The 18,430-nt window shown below is 43.8% G+C and overlaps 1 protein-coding gene across 2 annotated transcripts in view; it reads right to left on the bottom strand.

The window, feature by feature from the left end:
* The window catches only part of ACO1 (aconitase 1), a 75,809-nt gene that overhangs the window by 3,801 nt on the left and 53,578 nt on the right, over positions 1–18,430 (bottom strand). For both annotated transcript variants that reach the window (XM_053304006.1, XM_053304007.1), the window contains exons 13-19: positions 17,219–17,303; positions 14,762–14,918; positions 13,360–13,484; positions 9,755–9,859; positions 9,499–9,641; positions 2,799–2,946; positions 392–514 (exon numbers count right to left, since the gene is read on the bottom strand). In XM_053304006.1, coding sequence (XP_053159981.1) covers positions 392–514; positions 2,799–2,946; positions 9,499–9,641; positions 9,755–9,859; positions 13,360–13,484; positions 14,762–14,918; positions 17,219–17,303 — 886 coding nt within the window. The remainder of the gene's footprint in view (positions 1–391; positions 515–2,798; positions 2,947–9,498; positions 9,642–9,754; positions 9,860–13,359; positions 13,485–14,761; positions 14,919–17,218; positions 17,304–18,430) is intronic.

Below are 18,430 nucleotides of genomic sequence, written 5' to 3'. Positions count from 1 at the left end.
GTTCAAATTCCTCCCCCATTCCACCCCCTACCCTTTTTTGGGGTGGTGGTGGTGGTGTTAACAATAAAAAATTGGAATACAACCATTAATGGGGGAAAATGAATTCGTGTTTCCCTACTCAAGTGTGGAGTTAAACTCAAAATTAAATAGCATTTTCATAAATTTGCAGAGAAATGCAGCTCAGCTTGCCCAAGCTTCTCCACCTGTTCCAGAAACATCAATCATGCGGAGGCACTACAGTATATTAGTTATTTTGAGGTTTCAAGATTGCAGATTTTAAAAATGTCAGATGTGCTAAAGTTTTCCATGACATTAATCAGCTGTGTAACGTTCTGGGATCTGTGCAGAAGAAAGGTAAACAGAAAACGGACACACACACCCCTCAACTCACCAGCAGAAAAGGCCCTTTAGCAGCCCAGTCCCGGGAGCTTCCTGAACCATACTCCTTACCAGCCAGCACAATGAGCGGGTGGCCTGCTTGCTGGTACCGCTCCGAAGCGTCAAACACATCAAGCTATAAACATAGGAAACCACTGATGTTAGTTAGCAAGAGCAATGAAACCATGTGCTTGACAGATAAGGAGCTCTATCATTACCATGCCTGTCACAAAATGATCTTCACATTTCACCCATGGATGACAGTAAAAATAAACTGTAAAAACACATTTTCTCCCCCACAAGTCTATGGGTTTGTGAAATCAGAACAAATGTCTTACTAGGGCAAGTAAGGAACCTGGATACGTTTAAATGGCATGGAAGAAAAAGCTGGAAGATATCTTGTTCAGAAATAACGGAAAAAGGGCAAAACCATCAACAGCCGACCCATGCTTTATTTACTCAAGTTGTCACCAGTAGGGATGTTCTGAGCTCGGAACACAACACCTCTAAAAAGCGGGGCCTGAACTGAGCTTGGAACGGAGCGACCCATCCCAGTAGCTGATTTGGGTACATCAAAACAGCAGAGACAAAACGTGGTGTCTTCTGAATGCTCTGTTGAGATCATAATACGTTACATCCTGGGATTAGGAATGACACTAGGCTGGTTTAGATGAAAACCAGTTTTGCAGTTTTAATGTTTCAATAGTTTTAATTTTATCTTATATTTGTTGGAAACCATCCAGAGATGCAAGTTTGTGGTGGTATACAAATATACCAAATAAATGAACTTATTGCCCATAGGCCTCAACATGGCTATCTCATGATAAAACAAAAATAGGAGAATTAGGACTGGGTCTGCTGCAGATCTGAAGGCTCCCCCCCTATCGGCAAAGTTAGTTGGCTAGGCTTGAAATGTGTGTTATTAACTTTCCCTTGTATTCTTAAGAGAAAGCCACAGCCATGTTGATCTCAGATGAGGCATTACTGACCAGGTTTTTTTCTTTCCATTATCTCTCTCTCATGTGGCTAATCCTCCCCAACGACTGGGAGGGGCAAGCTGGGAAGAGTAGCTGCAAGTAATTAGCTTTAAGCCACTCCAACTTTCCTTGGCTGTAGGGAGGATTACTGAGAGTTCTAAAGAGGCAGAACCAGGATGCTTTCTGTACAATAAGCATGATGCATAGTCTGGTTCTTAGTCACATAAATGCCTACTGTGTTGCTCAACCCTATTTGGGACTACCTAAGAGTCGAGGAGAGGAGAGGAGAGGAGAGCTGGTCTTGTGGTAGCAAGCATGACTTGCCCCCTTAGCTAAGCAGGGTCAACCCTGGTTGCATATGAATGGGAGATGTGATGTGTGAGCACTGTAAGATATTCCCCTCAGGGGATGGAGCTGCTCTGGGAAGAGCAGAAGGTTTCAAGTTCTCTCCCTGGCTTCTCCAAGATAGGGCTGAGAGAGATTCCCGCCTGCAACCTTGGAGAAGCCGCTGCCAGTCTGTGAAGACAATACTGAGCTAGATGGACCAATGGTCTGACTCAGTATATGGCAGCTTCCTATGTTCCTATGTTGACTGATGTACTCAGCACTCAAATTATTATTATTATTATTTATAACAATTATAAACTGCCCCATCCAGAGCTATTCAGTTTGGTTTTTAATGATGGAGGAGTTTGGATGTACAAAAACTTCACACAATTTAACACTCAACTCTATACCTACAACCTGAACAGCTGTTTTCTGAGTTTTGATGTTACTGGTAATTTGCTGGCCTTTATCTACAGCTGCAAATCTACTGGCACAAGGCAGATCTCAGATATATCTCTGATAAAGATTTTACTTTCTAAAATGAAGTTACAGTACTCATTCATGCCCTCTGGGCCCACATCAGGGCACAGCCCACACATTGGGGACTGTGCACATACAGGCCAAGGCCTGGAACATTTTGGAGCTCTGGGCAAAATAGGAGACACTTCTCCCTCCCTTCAGGTAAGAATTCAGTATACAGAGCAAAGGTGCCAAAAGACAGGTTCCTCTCCTCTCTAGATATTTCCCAAATTCTGCAAATGCAGTCTCTAGGAACATATTTTTCATATTTTTTTTATTTTTGAAATAATGTTATTAATATGTATTATTAATACATGCACTGCTTTTTAAAACAAAAGAGTTCACAAAGCAGTTTACACAGCAGAAGGAAAGAGTAGATGGTTCCCCTGTCCCCAAGGCACTCACAATCTAAATGACGGCTTACACCCACAGAAGTCATTAAAGCCCCAAATTACTCAGCCAGCATGTTTCTATTTAGACCAGTTAAAGACACATACTTTAAAAACCTGCCTGAAAGAAAATTGTCACACTTTAGGGGTAAAGCAAGAGTCATCCTTACACTCCCCCAAGCCTAATGCAGACAGGGAGAATACTCACGGTTTCTTCAGAAGGGAAGTGTATGGTTTGAGGGGCCTGTTTGTTGAGAAATTTGTTCAGTAAGCGTATGTTTGCAAATGTTCCTCTAGCCATGACAGCATCGTTACCCCGGCGTGAGCCATAAGAGTTGAAATCTCTAGGAGTTAAACTGTTAAGACACAAAGCAGGCAAGTCTTAGTCTTAAAAACCAGGAGAGTTTGAAATGAAGTAAATGAGAGTGGGTGCTTTTCTAAAGGTGACTCAAATCATCATAGGACCCAAACGTGTTCTAGCTCCTATTTTTGGCTTTCAAACATCTTCTCTGTGTGTGCAGACAATTCACCCAACTACCCAGATAATCATTCAGGCAACCTGTGTGTAACCACGGCCACAGCTCAGTGGTACAGCACATTCTTGGTGCAAAGAGGGTCCCAAGTTAAATCCCTGGTATCTCCAGGTAGGTCTGGGGAAGACCTCTGTCTGAAGTCCTTGAGAGGCATTGCAAGTTGATATACACAATAGCAAGCGATGGATCAGTATTCCAACTTAGTAGAAGGCAGGTAATAAGTTCTGTTCTATTCTGTTCTATCTATCTATATGTTCATTTATATGTTCATATATATATTCAGACAGTAACTGAAAGGACTGATCTGCTTTCTGCACAGAAGTTTCCCTTCCAATGATTCACATTTTACAAAGGGTCACATTTGCCCCAAGAGGATGTCAGTCTAGGAGCTTGATTCTTGCTGTGGGTGTGAGGGGTCTTGAATTCAAATCCCAGAACAGCTCATGCAACTAGGAACAAGTGACTGAAATCTTTTCAGGGAGGAGTCTTAAGTCAGTAGTACAGCACAGAAGGTCCAAAATCCAGTTCCCACCATCTCCTGTTAAAAAGATCGTAGGTAAAAATGTATCAAGAGATCCTATTTAAAATATCTCACTACTACCAGTCCAAGGAGACAATAAGGGCTATGTGGATGAATGGCCTGACTCAGTTTAAAGCAGCACTGCATGTATATGCCATCAAAAGGTTGGTTCCATGGGCAACACCTACGCCCATCAAAATGGTCTTGTGTCTTTGCATGTTGCCTTGGCTCCAGGATTGTTCAGAGCATTCAGGTTTCACTTCCTTTTCTCAACTGGACACTAAGGCAATAGAACCTAGGAAGCAAAAACCCGACTGGCTCACACTCAAGGCTTTAACCACCACATCTGGGGTCAGGACAGATACTTCTTATGTGAGGCAAATCAGATAATGACATAAAGGGTTTTTGCAGGGTCTTCCTTTGAAGCATGTGGCTTATGGACAGCAAGACACAAATCTAAAGGTTGCCAGTCTTAGCCCTGGTGAAGTGTGACCGTTCTGTCCAGAGGAGAGCCCACAGTTCTCTGATAGCACATGTGCTATGCAAGCAGAGGGTCCCTAGTTCAATCCCTGGTAATTCCAGATAGGAAGACTGCAGATCTCTGCTGGTGACCTTGGAGAGTTGCTGCTGGTCAAAGCAGACAATATGGGCTAGATGGACCATTGTCGTGATTCAGCAGAAGGCAGCATCATACGTCCCTTTGCTTGAATCATCAGGGGCAACCTGCTTTGCAGTACTTTTCCTTAGTCGTTGCACAGGTTGACATACATGGTTGGTGGATGGATAGTTTGTTTTGTAGCAGGTGGTCAATCTTGTTGGCCTTTGCCAAGTCCACAATTCTGAAGCAGCACAATCTGCAAAAGATCCCAATGGATCATGGACGAGCATAGGGAGGGAAAAGCAAGCTTGTTGGAGGCAGGGAAATGGGATTGTGATGGAGAAGGGGTTGAAAGAACTGTGTGTTAGGAAGAGGAGCATCAATTGTGGAAGCAAAGATGAGCAGCAGTGGCAAGAGCTCGGGAGGAAGAAATGATGGGACTCGAGACTGTAGTTCTTGGCCATAAGCAGAATTTAGCATATGGCTCCCTGTGGTTTGGAACTTTGGCTAACAGAGATTTAAATGTTTCGGTGGAAAAGCAGGAGGCTGCTCTTTCTTATGGGTACCCATAAGTCCAACAAATAAATTGTCACAGAAGTATATAATAAAGAATGAAGAAAAAGACTTGTGCAAATATTTGAAGTGAACCAGGGAGCACAGCTACCAATTCTAGTATACCCTGGTCTCACATGAAATATATGGCAAGATACATTTCCCAACCAAAGATGACTGTACATGCCCTTGGAGTATCACAAAGGCTTCCACTGTCAGCCTTCAGAATCCTCCAACTCTTCTCATCTAACACTGGTGGGGTAAGCATGACAGCTCACAGCCGGTTAGCATTAGGGATGTGCACGGAACTAGGTGGGGATGGCTCAAAGGGGTGGGGGAGGTGTCTTGCTTTAAGGGAGGGGGAGGGTGCACTTACTCCTCCCCCACTTTTCCCGCACCAGTGCTAGGTTTTGGTAAAAGCCTTGAGGGTGGCAGTGTCGCCCCTTCTTCTTCAGCTGGAATTATTGGGCGCGTGTGCTCATGCATGTCATGATTGCGCACATGTCAGACATGTGTGAGCACAGTGTGCGCCTGCATGCCCAATACTTCCGGCCCAAGAGGAGGAAGGGGTGGCAGGGAGATACACTGCCGCCTCGAAGGCTTTTACCAAAGCCAAGTGTGGGCTGGGGAAAAGCATGCACCCTCCCTTGCCCTTAAAGCGAGACCCCCCTGCCTTCGAACCTCGAACCCACCCAGTGTTCGAATCTGTTCGGAGGCCTGTAACAGGTTTCTGCACATGCCTAGTTAGCATGTGCAAGGGAAAAGCTCTCACACATGCCTGCAATACCAAGTACCTTCTTTTGCAACATTCATGTGGGATTGTGCAAATTTTAATTTGGCTTCAAAACCAAATTGCACAAACAAGACTGAGACTGATTTGCTTACCACATAGGGATAAGAGCAGGCTACTGCGCCCCTCCCATCTTCAACCAGTCCTGATGGCTGAACCGGTCTGAACTGAGATCATGGAGCAATTAGGAGGGAAAGGGTGTGTGTTCTCTCTCTCTCTCTCTCTCTCTCTCTCTCTCTCTCTCTCTCTCACACACACACACACACACACACACACACACAGCTGGTAATTTTACTTAAGCATGTAAGCAAAATACTTACTGATTTCATTTCCCCAGTGAATGTAGCACAGTGTTTCAGTGACAGCTAGAAACATCTACCAGATTACTTCCCCCTTGCCAGAATGAAGAGCTGCTAAAATCACTTCGGCCTCACTTGAAGCAAGCAGCTAAAGAATTCAATTTCTGTGTGAGAGGTTTCTTATCTCTCCCAGCTACTTAGCTACAACCCAAACAGTCTCACTGATCAGCTCTGGTAACATGTAAGCAAACAGGCAAGCAGTTCAGTCAGTGTTTCCTTTCACTAGTGCAGTGGCTGTTGAATCATGCCAGAAATGTAATACCAGGTAAGTTCAACTTTAACAGTAAAGGCATTTCCTTCTAGGCAGTCTACTAAGTATTGGGTAGGTTTAAGATCAGTTTCCCTTCATTAGGGCATCTAATGAAGCCCCGTCTCCTAGTGGCGGTTAGTATTAGTGCCTTATCTATAATTTGTTCCCAGTTAACCCAAGGTTGCTTAGACAGAGAGCAGAGGCTTCAGTCTCAGCAGAGGGAGGGAGGAGGGCGTGGAGCAAAGGGAAAACACTGTTTCCTGTCAGCCGGCAGACTGAGAGCTGAGGCAGAGTACTTTGCTGGAGCGGCAGAGAAATTACGAGACGGGGGTTGGGGAGCAGAGATAGGGCAGTTGTTTGTTAGTTTAGAAAGGAATTGCTGGAATCTGAAGGGCCATAGCATATTACGGGGTCACGTCAGTTGTCGAGCCCAGAAGGCCTTGAGGGCGCTGGCAGGGACGATGCAACAGGCTGCCCAGAAGGGAGGCTCCCTCCCGAGTGGCTTCATGATTCACAGGGCACAAGTTTCCTTCGACAAACTAGGAAATCACATACTATCCTAAAGGTAATCAACACATGTGCTTCCCCTTAACATGGCACACACACACTGCTTCTTCCTCTGGATCAAGCATGCCCTTCCTTTTTGGGGGGGAGGGGAATGCCCCCTTTTGATAGCTTTTGCCAAGCTTATTGTCATATCTCACATCAAAGACCGTCACATCAATTCTTTCTATGTTTCCATCCTTAATGTAAACCGATTGCCCCTTCCCCAACTCTCTCACACCATATCAGGGCAAGGAGCCTATTGGGGCTGGGCTTAATACTTTGTTTACTAATTCAAATGGAAACAGGTCTGTCTTTGACCAGCCTGACCTGGGTTGTGGTCAGTTCTCAAAGCTTGCTTGGCGCCTTCCAGTCCCAAGAAACGTTTTGTTATATTATTTGTAAAATGTGTGCGGATGTGCTGTAATCGTTTTTATTTACTGGTCAATGACCGAAATAAACGTTTCTATCTATCCCAAGAAATGTTATTAAAAGATAGCATGCAAGGCAATTCACACAATTGTCTGTGTGAAAATACGTACCCCTAAAATATGTAGATACTAATATCAAGTGTGGTTTCCTAAAACCTTCTAAATATGATTACTCTCAGCAGGTTTCAAGCTAGTTCTCATGATTGCCATCAGCATAGCACAATGCACAAACAACTTAAAGGAGAAAAGGAGGGGTGAATTTCCTCCTCTAGTCAAGTCTTGGCTACAGAATAGACAATTCCACTCAGTTACTGTAGTTCAGCAAAATCAAAAGCTCACATCTGAGTTGTCTCTTGCAATAACATACTCCCAGACACAGGACTCAATTTGGCTTTTTGGACTCTCACAGCAGACCCCAATTCCAACAGGCTAAATCACACCATCCTCAAGGCATACAAGTCTTGCAAAAATGGATTTGAAGTGTTCCGATAGTTGATGCTTGAGCTCAGTCTAGATCTCCAAGGTATTTCGTTATGAACTAAGAAAGTCCTGTTCTGTGTAAGCAATGGCTGAAATTTGGTGCTCCAGGTATAACCCACAAAAGCTCTTGGCTGTACTGATGCAGCCTGACCACTGACACTGGCCTATTCTTGGTCAGGATATTTTGTGACTGCTTACAAAAACTCCTTTCCAGGAGCAATGTAACACTGAGCGGAGTTGCATGCATGTGGCATCTGGCTTCCAGGCATGCCTGGAATTCACTGAGACTCAGGGCCAAACTATCTATCTATATTTCTCATAAATGTACCCGTTGCTAATCCCATGCTTGGCAGCTCTCATGAGACTTTGCGAGCAGCTGCCTGGGGGATGGCGACAGGGATGACAATGATGGTGGCAGCTGGTCAGCTGGAGGAGGCGGTGGGCCATCTGGCCCAGCTGGAGGGGACAGGAGGGGAGGCAGCGGCCCAGCTTTCTGGCCAGCCCACCAGCCAGAAAGCGTGGCAGTGAGGCAGAGAAGAAGCCGGCCAGCCGCCAGCTAAAAACTGCAGGGTGGGGGTGAGAAGCGGGGCGAGGGAGGAAGTGGGCAGGCCGGCCTGCCCATCAGAAAGCATGGGGGGGGGGAGAGAAGTGGCCCATCGGCCAGAAAGCTGGGCGTGTGGGGCAGGGAGAGCAGCGGCAGTGGGTGGGCCGGCCGGAGGTGCAGATGTTCTGCGCCCAGCCCAGCTAGTAGATTATAATGTATGCAGTGTGGATTGGACACTTCAAAATGCAAATTTCATTCATTTATTGTTAAATTTGTATACTGCTTTTCATTTAAAATAATTCCAATTAAATGTGTCCTTTTTATTTTAAAAAAATATAGTTCAGGGTTGTTTTTAATGTACAGGGCAACCTTGATCCAAAATCCATGGTTTCACGTATCTGTAGTCAGGGAACTGACACTCAACCTCAGGATATGCATGAAAATAAAGCTGAAAACGGGGTTAAATCCACATATCCATGGTTCGAGAGGTTGCCAGAAATGACCACGGAGGTTATTTCCAGCCACCATTTTGTCAAACGGAGCCATTTTGTGGCTCATTTAGTTGGGTTTTTTGGTTTTTTAAAAGAAAGAATTCGGACTGCTGGGGTGCATTGCTGGAGGTCTGTGGAGCATGGTAGGGCACTTTATTTCACCCTTTTTGACCATTTTCTGCTGTTTTCTACAAGATTTTCAGGCCTCCAGGAACCTAACCCCTGTGATCCCATAGAGTTAATGACTCTGTATTTGCAGTTTCGCTATCAGTGGTAATTGCAGAGAACGGAACACTGTGAATAGAGATCAACCTGTACATCTGTGAACTGCCTTGAAATAAATCTACAGTATTATATATTTTGAAGAATATTTATGTGAAATAAAGTCATATTTCTCGGACCTACAGAAAATCTGGACTTACAGATACCAAATTTTGCATACACAACCCTGCCACTGAAATTAGCTGGATACACGACTTTTTTAACACTAGAATATGCTTGGTGGAAAAAAAATCCTTTTTGTTGTTGTTGCAGTTTGGGGGGGGGGACTGAATATCATACTGACTGATTACTTACAGATACCAAATTTTGCATCAACAATCCTACCATTTATGGACAATGACACTTTCCTATAAGTGTAATCTATGCAAAATGACTTTGCCTCACCTATTGGTTTCTTATAAAAGACGGTATACAAATTTAACAATATGTGCAATATTATTAGGGAACAGATATAAGCTAGGAGAAACAAATGAAGGGGAACACACCACCCAAAATGAACCCCCCTCTCAGATACACAATTTTCTACTCGACTTACCCTCTGCTGGTTAAATAACGGGCAGCTGGGCTGTTTCTTGCTATATTCCCAGCTGGAGATATGTGATCAGTAGTCACAGAATCTCCAAGGTTTAGCAGGACATAGGCATCAATTATAGATTTAGGAGGTGGAAGTTCCAGAGTCTGAAAGAAGAAGACACAGTTAATTTTAAAAAATGTAAAACATCAGTTATACAGAGGGGATGATGGAAAGTAGTAGGACAAGAAAGATGTACAGAAAAAAGAAGCTCACTTACCAAATTTTCAAAAAATGGGGGAGATTTAATATATGTGGATTTTGGATTCCAAGCATACAGCTTGTCTGACGAGACATCTAGTGCATTCCAAGCTTTGTTTACTGTCTGGGTGTGGTGGGAGAGAGAAGAGAGAGAAAATCAGATGCCAACACGTTTGATCCACATGCCTCAGAGCTATTGACCAAATAAAGGGGGGCAATGTGAGCCCTGCTTTACAAGTGGAGAAAACAGATATCTAGGGACAAGCTTGAAAGTCCCCCTAGTTATTTCCCACAAACAGCCATGAGAATGGGAGAATTTTCAGAGAAAAAGGTAGCCGCCCCCTTCCCCATATACTCCGGACAGAATTGCCCCCCTACTGCAGTTATTTTTAATGACATAAGAGGCACTTTGGGTTCTGAGTATGCCTCTTCAGCATTTGTGTGTGCATGTTTATCTAGTCTGACACAGAAATGGACCATGTATTACTTTATAGCCCATATATTAAAAGGTAAAGTGTGCTGTCAAGTCGATTTAGACTATTGTAATTTCTACAGGGACATCTGCCATGACTATATTTCATCTTTTTGAATTAATATCCCAGGTTGATTTGATTCCTTTTATGTAAGCTACTTATCATCTGACAAGAAAGACAGGATTTCTATCAATGTAGCCAGGTTTTGCCTCATTGCAAGCTTAATTAGCTATGAGGTGTCTTCTTCCAAGCAATGGCTGGTTTGAAGCTAACATTAGTTAGGTAGCAGGAGAAGACATGACATCTTAGTTTAACTAGTAAGTATTATAAAGCAGTGGGTTAGATAAGTGTGTACTAAAATAGCTGTGGATAATCTGTAATTATTCACCTACTTTCCAGTAGGCTTATGAGATCTCCCAGCATTCTGTGTGTGTCCATCCATGTGTCCCTGCTATCAACTTTGCAACGCCTGGACCAATATGAACCGAATCGGGAAGAGTTGTAGAGACACATAGGGATACTTCAACGGCGTAGTCTGTGATGATGTCATCCACCTGATCCAAGATGGCGGATGCATAAACTTTTGAGGCGCACATGGGCTAACTTGTGAACCGCTTAACCAATTTGAACCACATTTGCTACGGCTGTAGGGACACATAGGGATGCCCTAATGGCATGGTGTGTGATTATGTCCTTCACTACAATTCAAGATGGTGGCCACATGAACATCTGAGGCACAAGTGGGCTAATTTGTGGACTGCCTAACCTATTTGAACCAAATTGGGTACATTTGCAGTGAGTGACACACACAGACACCTCAATGGCATAGCTTGTGATGATGTCATCTACGCCAATTCAAGATGGCAGACATGTAAACTTTGGAGGCACAAGTGGGCTATCTTGTGAACTGCTTAACCAATTTGAACCAAATTTGCTGCAGCTGTAGGGACACCTCTAGGATATTGTTTGTGATGATATCACCCACCCCGATGCAAGATGGCAAATGCATAAATTTTTGAGGCACAAGTGCACTAACTTGAGGACTATCTAATGGATTTGAACCAAATTTGGAACAGCTGCAGTGAGTGACACACAGGGACACCTCAATGGTGCAGTTTGTAATGATGACATCCACCCCAATCCAAGATGGTGGACACATGAACATTTGAGGCACAAGAGATCTAACCTGTAGACCTCGATTTGCACCAAACTTAGTCCAGGTGAAGAGACAGTGAAAGGAAAGTAGGCTGATTAGTTCTTACTAGAACAACTTATATTATATTATATATATATTCTATTTGTAATACATGTAGAACTGCCTTCTTGACTAAACTTCCAACAATGTATTAACTATGTTAGCATATTATTTGATATGTATGGAATTTGTTTGGTTGTAATAAAGGATGATTATGAGGATGACCTAGAGATGATGTGCGATTTGCCCTCCATCACTCAGCAGATAGTAGGGCATTAGCGTTTTACCATCACCAATCCTAATACTGTGCTTTACACAATGTCATGTTGTACCCCTTTTGGAAGGGAAACTAACTTATTACACTAGTCACCAGTGTTCCTTCTAAGAGGGATTCCCAGATGTTGTTGACTATAACTCTCATAATCCCCAAGCAAACCTTTGTTGCTGGGGAGTCTGGGAGTTGTAGTCAACAACATCTGGGAATCCCTGTTAGAGGGAAGAGTGCTAGTCACCCGGCTCGCAAATGAGAGTGTTTCTTTTCTTATGAGCAGCTGAAGTCATATCTTAATGGCTTGAGGTGGGGGGCATGGAGAAAAAGCAATAGCACCCATCTTCCACTTGTTCTGGCCTCCAATGGGCGATGATGGCTCGAGCAGCTTGTGGGCACACACTGAGCCAGTTCCAGCTTTCAGGAGATCCTGAGCAAAGTGCCCTCTGCTGCCTCCATGACAGTGCACCCCCCCAGTCAGTGGCAGCCCCCCCCCCCGCCCCGTGGCTGGGCATTGGTGGGTTTACTGAGTAGCTATAATGGTGGGCAGCAGGGCCTTTCTTGCTACTTCCATGAGTGGTGATTACTGAGCGGTGGTGACAGCAATAAGCAGTCCTCTTGGTATCACCGAGGCTGCAGCAGAAGGCAGACACTATTTTAATCTCCCCAGAAAATTAAATTAGGAGACCAGGGCAGTGTCACTCTGGACAAGGGCAATGAGGGAAGTTAAAATGGGACCTGACCTTCACTCCACCTGTACTAGTGATGAGAGAAGAATCCACAAACGTCTGGTAAGCCTGACAGGGCTCACCTACTGTACATATGAGAAACACTACAAGAAGGGGGCTGGGATGTTATGGAGAAATTAAAACAGCTGGCAAAAATTGGGGACACGGTGACAGATGAGGTAGCAAGTGTCAAAAGAGTGTCAACAGCAGTGAGCCTTCTTGACGTGCATAGAAGCCCTATCCCCTATCCACAAACGTCTGGTAAGCCTGACAGGGCTCACCTACTGTACATATGAGAAACACTACAAGGGGGCTGGGATGTTATGGAGAAATTAAAATAGCTGGCAAAAATTGGGGACACGGTGACAGATGAGGTAGCAAGTGTCAAAAGAGTGTCAACAGCAGTGAGCCTTCTTGACGTGCATAGAAGCCCTATCCCTGGATATTTTGGTCAGCCATCTCCTTTGGCTTCTGAGGCACTGCGCACATAGTTTCAATCATAATTTTGGAGCAATATGGGCTAGAAACTTTCTTTTACATGAATGTCAAGCATTCTCAGGAAGCTGAATTCTGTACCAAAACAGGTTTATATATTCTAAGCTGTATGTGCAGAATTGTGGCAAGCACACAGCCAAGGATGAACTCCACTGAACTAGAATATTTCACTAACTGTAAAAAAAAGAGCAGAGTCCAGAATTGTACTCATTGTTCATGCAACACACACACACACACACACACACACACACACACACATCAACTTGGTCAGGCTAGGAGCCAGACATTAATTCAATCAGATTTGATTAATCAAGCTGTTTTACAAGGTGCTAATGAAAATCAGAATGGCCATGGACAGCATCAGGATGTTTAATTGGAAGGGAGGGATGGAGAAACAGATTTAAAAAGTCCACTGAGGGCACTGAAAGGATGTAATCAATGCAAGAATTAATACAAAGGCTTCACCTCTATTTTCTGGTAGACCTCTTTAAACATCCCTGGAATGACATACTGGCGTTCAACAGTTTGGATCTCGTCTCTCATGGGCCAAATGTCTTTTAGAAAGACCTTCTTCCCTTGAGCATTTACACCTGAAACATATACACAGTGTACAGGCTTCAAATAATGAGAAAATGTTTCAAAGTGTTTAGGCACATTGTACACATCCAGACCTACTGCTGAGATGGAATGCCTCTCTAATATACCAGCACTATTTGGGTGGGCAAGACCCGCAGAATTATGGAAATATTTCAGTCCCCTACTTTTTCAGAAAGGAATGTCCCCCCAATCCAAGCTACAAACAGAAACAGAGCAGTTAACATCTACCATGCTGGCTGGGACAAAAAGCTGGCATTACAATCACATCATATAAGCTTTAGGCATTGATGCCAATGTTCACCTCTGGCTTTTTCCTTCAGGTTTGAGCATTTAAGACAGAAGTCCCTGGAACAAAAGAGACCAAGTTCCAAACAGAGAACCGGTATGCTGTAGGGGTTAGAGCAATGGACTTGGACCAGAGAGACACCCAAGTTGAGCAGGCATTACCCACATGCTTCCAAGCATACAACTTAAAAAAAAAAAAAAAAGATTCTCCAGCAGCTGAATTGTGTGCCTACCTGCATGTTTTCGGTATGCCTGCAGAACTGCAACACATAGAGTCCTGCCAGTACAGTACTTTCCAAGACACATTTGTCAAGAAAATGGGAACAGCGTCTTTCTCTGCTTTCTCCCTGAAAGTCTATTCAATATTTACATGCGGAGGCTCAGGATCACTGTGAACAGGGCCTTCATTGCAACATTTAAGGCACACAGGACAGCAGCAGCTCCATGTCTCTTGCACCTTCTAATCCTACCACTGCCCCACGTCTCATGACCCCATCTTCCTGGTTATCGCTAGTGCAGATAAAATGTAATCTGATGTCCTCACTCTGTCACTTTACTGTCTGACAGAGAGAATGGCTCATGGACCATGGTGACAGCACCACATCTCTTGAAATGTCCCATCCCACCCTTAGGAGCCTACTCTTCAAACACCTGTAACACAATACAGCACACATGGGCCTAGTTCTTAGTGAGGGGTGAACCTGCATCTGAACTGCTCCATTTTAGACAACAGGTGGTGGCTTACCTCTTGAGTGCTCCAAATACAATCCCTGAACATAGAAATCTAGCATATCTGGGGGAAATCTGGATTCGAACCCTTCCCCCCGACATCTGGTTTTCTATGTGGAAGAAATGCTTTGTATTTTGACAAATTATTCTGGTCATGACAAATGATTCTAGTCTCCACTAATACAAACACTTTCTAGATTGTTACTTATTTAAGTCAACCACTTAAAGGGAGAAGTATTTTCAAGAGACGCCTTACCTAGAGGCTCCTTCTCAAAGTCAATCCTTACGGTGCCTGCAATGGCATAGGCTATTACCAATGGCGGAGAGGCCAGATAATTGGCACGAGTATTTGGATGGACACGGCCCTCAAAGTTCCTGTTTCCAGACAGCACACCCACAGCTACAAGGTCTCCCTGTACAAGGGAAAGGACACAGGACAACACACACATTCAAAATGTGGCAGTCTCTAATTTCACACACCCAGAAGACCTGTGCAATGAGAGAAAGAGAGTCACTGAAACTAACACTATTTTATTTTGAAAAGCAACCCAAATTACGCTAAACTGATATCCATACATTCCCCACCCCCACCCCGCCCCCCAAGACAGTTGCAGGATGAACTGATACCTGTATCAGTTTAGTATATCTTAATTATTACATTGATATTCTGCCTTTCTTCCAGGCGGGAACTCAAGGTGGTGCACCTGTGGTTCCCAGGCAGTCTCCCATCTGGAGAGATGGCCTTACCATCTGGATGGTAAGGCCATCCATCTGGATGGATAAGGTCACTGGATGGATAAGGTCACTGGCCTTATCCATAGCTGCTTTGCAGCCTCATGTGCCTTCAGACCAGGCCCTGGGGCTTCAGACTTGGTTTGGAACAGTAGGGGCCTGTAAGAATATCCTGCTTAATGCAGGCTTACCCAATGTATGGTCCACCAAGCTAAAAGTAGTCCACCAGCCATGTATTGTGCCCCCTGCCCCCGCACTTGATCTGCGTTTCAAGGCAATTCAGCTTGATGCGTCAGAAGTTGTGCAAGCTAATTTTAATTCACAATGCAGCAATGCACTGAGAATATAGCCGCCATATACGGTGAAGCTTGGGGAGTGCTTCTACTTAAAATGATTTCCAGTTTATTTATTGCAATGCTGTTATCCATATGCAGGCCCTTGAGAACAGTTACAACACTAATGTCTGAGCTGATTCAAATAACCTGGGCGCTTTGCAGCCTAGCTGCTCAACAGCAGCAAAATGCCTCTGTTCAGGCAAGTCGCACTGAAAACATAAACAGCAGGGGGAGCAGTCTCGCAGCAACTAACAACCTGAAAATACAACTGCCTTACGCCAGATATACGATGTCCTAGCTCTATACTGCAGCAGTTAAATTCAAGACAAGGCATTGGCAATGCTGTCCCCCAAAGGACTGCAGTGTCACAATGCAGGAAGTGTGGAAGCACACTTGCGAGATCTGCCCTGACCCTGTTGCAGGGTCTAATCTGGAAAGCGCCCCGCTTCCAAAATCAGAAATAATCCATGGAAAGTTTCCCAAGATATTCTGCAACACCACAATTTAGCTAAAATAGGATTACAACATAGTCTTGTTAATTTAGATGTCTCACATCAGATGGTTTTATTGCACTTCATCAAAGGTTGTATTTATTTTTTAGACTGTATTAACTGATCTGGATTTGCCAGGAATGATCTAGCTGTGGCAGATCTTCAGCCTCCAGTCCTATGCTTCCATTGCATGCTAAGACGTATTCGGACACAAATCAATAGGACGTTGGCATGATTTAAAACAAACTTTGGTGAGATTATACCCACATTTGATTTTGACATACATAGTTTATTCAGAACCTGTCAATAAGTCAGCAGCATTTTTATAGTACAAATAGCTTTTCATATGGTTGTTGGAACAGATTTCACAATGAGTCACTTTGTACCTCATGCTAGTTCAAAATTAAAATTGCCACGAATGTTATTTATTTATCTTATCAGGGAGTTATGATCCAATGGGAGGCAAGTGTGTGCGTGTGCATGCGCGTGAGGCAGGCAGAAAGTACAAGCTCACCACATATTTGCTCCCAATTAAACATAGTCACATGACCTCAACTTTGATATCTCTCGGACTGTTCCAGCAATGACTTTTCATGAGCTCTGGATATAAAGCTAACCCTAAGCGAACTAGTCTGTTCAATTCCCAATTATGTTCCACCACAGCAAAAAAAACCCCTGCGGGCCCAAAAGAGGCACAAACTGTGCCCCCAGAAGGCACAATACTATTACTATGAATTTTAAAAAGCTACAAATTATTTTTGGAGAATAGGGAACAATTCCCCAAACCATTAACTGAACTGTGCAGAAGAAAGGCTTTATGATAGTCACACCAGAATGCACTAACAAAGCTGGATTAAAAGTAAAATATGGCAATTGAGAGCCTTTCTTGAGCACAAAAAAAGTCCACTGCAGACATCTATTGCTGTACTTGCAAGAGCTTTGAAGCCTGTTTACTGAAAGTCATCGTGCCCAATGTATTTATACAAGCTTTGTTGCTCTTTATTGCTTTGCTTCTGTATAAAGCCCATGGTCACAAATCCTGAGCAGGTATCTGGCTTTAGCCATTTTTAATTAGCTAAAAAGCTGTAGCTTGTATTCAATGTATCTAACAGCAGGACATTTGGCAGAAGATTTGACTGAGCAGCTGGAGCCTACCTGGGCAATGGCTTCAACAACTGGTTCTGGCAGAGGTCCACTGTTACCAATGCATGTCATACATCCATAACCCACCACATCAAACCTGCAGAGAACCATGAATAGGTTACGCCATCACCTCTCTTAAAAAATAAAAATAAAGATGCACAACAGCAGAACAAAAGGACAACATTAGTACAAAACATCAGTGCTTTTCTTCCCCTAGTAGAACATTATTTTGCTGGCGAGAGGACCTTGTATCATGGAAGGAGAAAGGAAGAGAGAAACTGTGCTTATATACTGCACTGAGCCAGAAAAACATGAATTATCATAATTGCCCACCTCATACTTGGTTCACGTAAAGAGGGGAGGTAAGGAGAACTGTTCCTGCACTGACTCACATCTGAATGTTGGTGAAGAATTGCATGATAAACTGTAGGAAGTTTTTAATGGCTGACATCCAGACTAAAGTATTCCTGAGCAGTCCACCTGAAATTAAGTAGTCTTTCAGAGTAACTCCTCAGTAGCACTACTGAGTAACTTAGTCTTGATGTCAGCCATTATATTCTATCAGAGACAGGCAATCTTGGCACTCCAGCTGTTGTTGAACTATACCTCCCATCATCCCCAGCCACAATTTACACCCCGTTCTATAAATAAAGGGGAAGAATAAAAGGTGACAGATCTAAACTTTGTCTCTCTTCAATATGGTGGTGCATCAGCTGGCAACCTCCAGGCTTGACTATTGCAATGTGTTCTACGTGGGGCTGCCTTTGTATGTAGTTCGGAAACTTCAGTTAGTTCAAAATGGGGCTGCCAGACTGTACCTCGGAGACTGTATCTCAGTAACCAGAGTGTAACCAGACTGTACCTCAGTAACCAAGGGAGACCATATTATGTCTGTTTTGAAACAGTTGCACTTGCTGCTGTGTTTCCAGGCAAAATACAGAGTGCTGATTATTACCATTAAAGCCCTGAACGGCTTGGGTCCGGGCTACCTTAGAAAGCACCTTCTTCTGTATGATCCGCGTCATACATGGAAGTCATCTGGAGAGGTCCATCTCCAGTTACCACCTCTGTAGCTGCTCCTGGCCTATGGAATGCACTCCTGGCAAATATCCGCAGTTTAGACTCACTGTTGGCCTTTAAGAGAGCCCTAAAAACTTACTTGTTTTATTTATTTATTAGAATTGTATACCGCCTTTCCAAACTGGCTCAGGGCGGTTTACAGCA

This window comes from Hemicordylus capensis, chromosome 2 (genome assembly GCF_027244095.1).
Source record: "Hemicordylus capensis ecotype Gifberg chromosome 2, rHemCap1.1.pri, whole genome shotgun sequence".
Taxonomy (NCBI): Eukaryota; Metazoa; Chordata; class Lepidosauria; order Squamata; family Cordylidae; genus Hemicordylus; species Hemicordylus capensis.
This window is presented reverse-complemented; position numbering and strand designations above follow the sequence as displayed.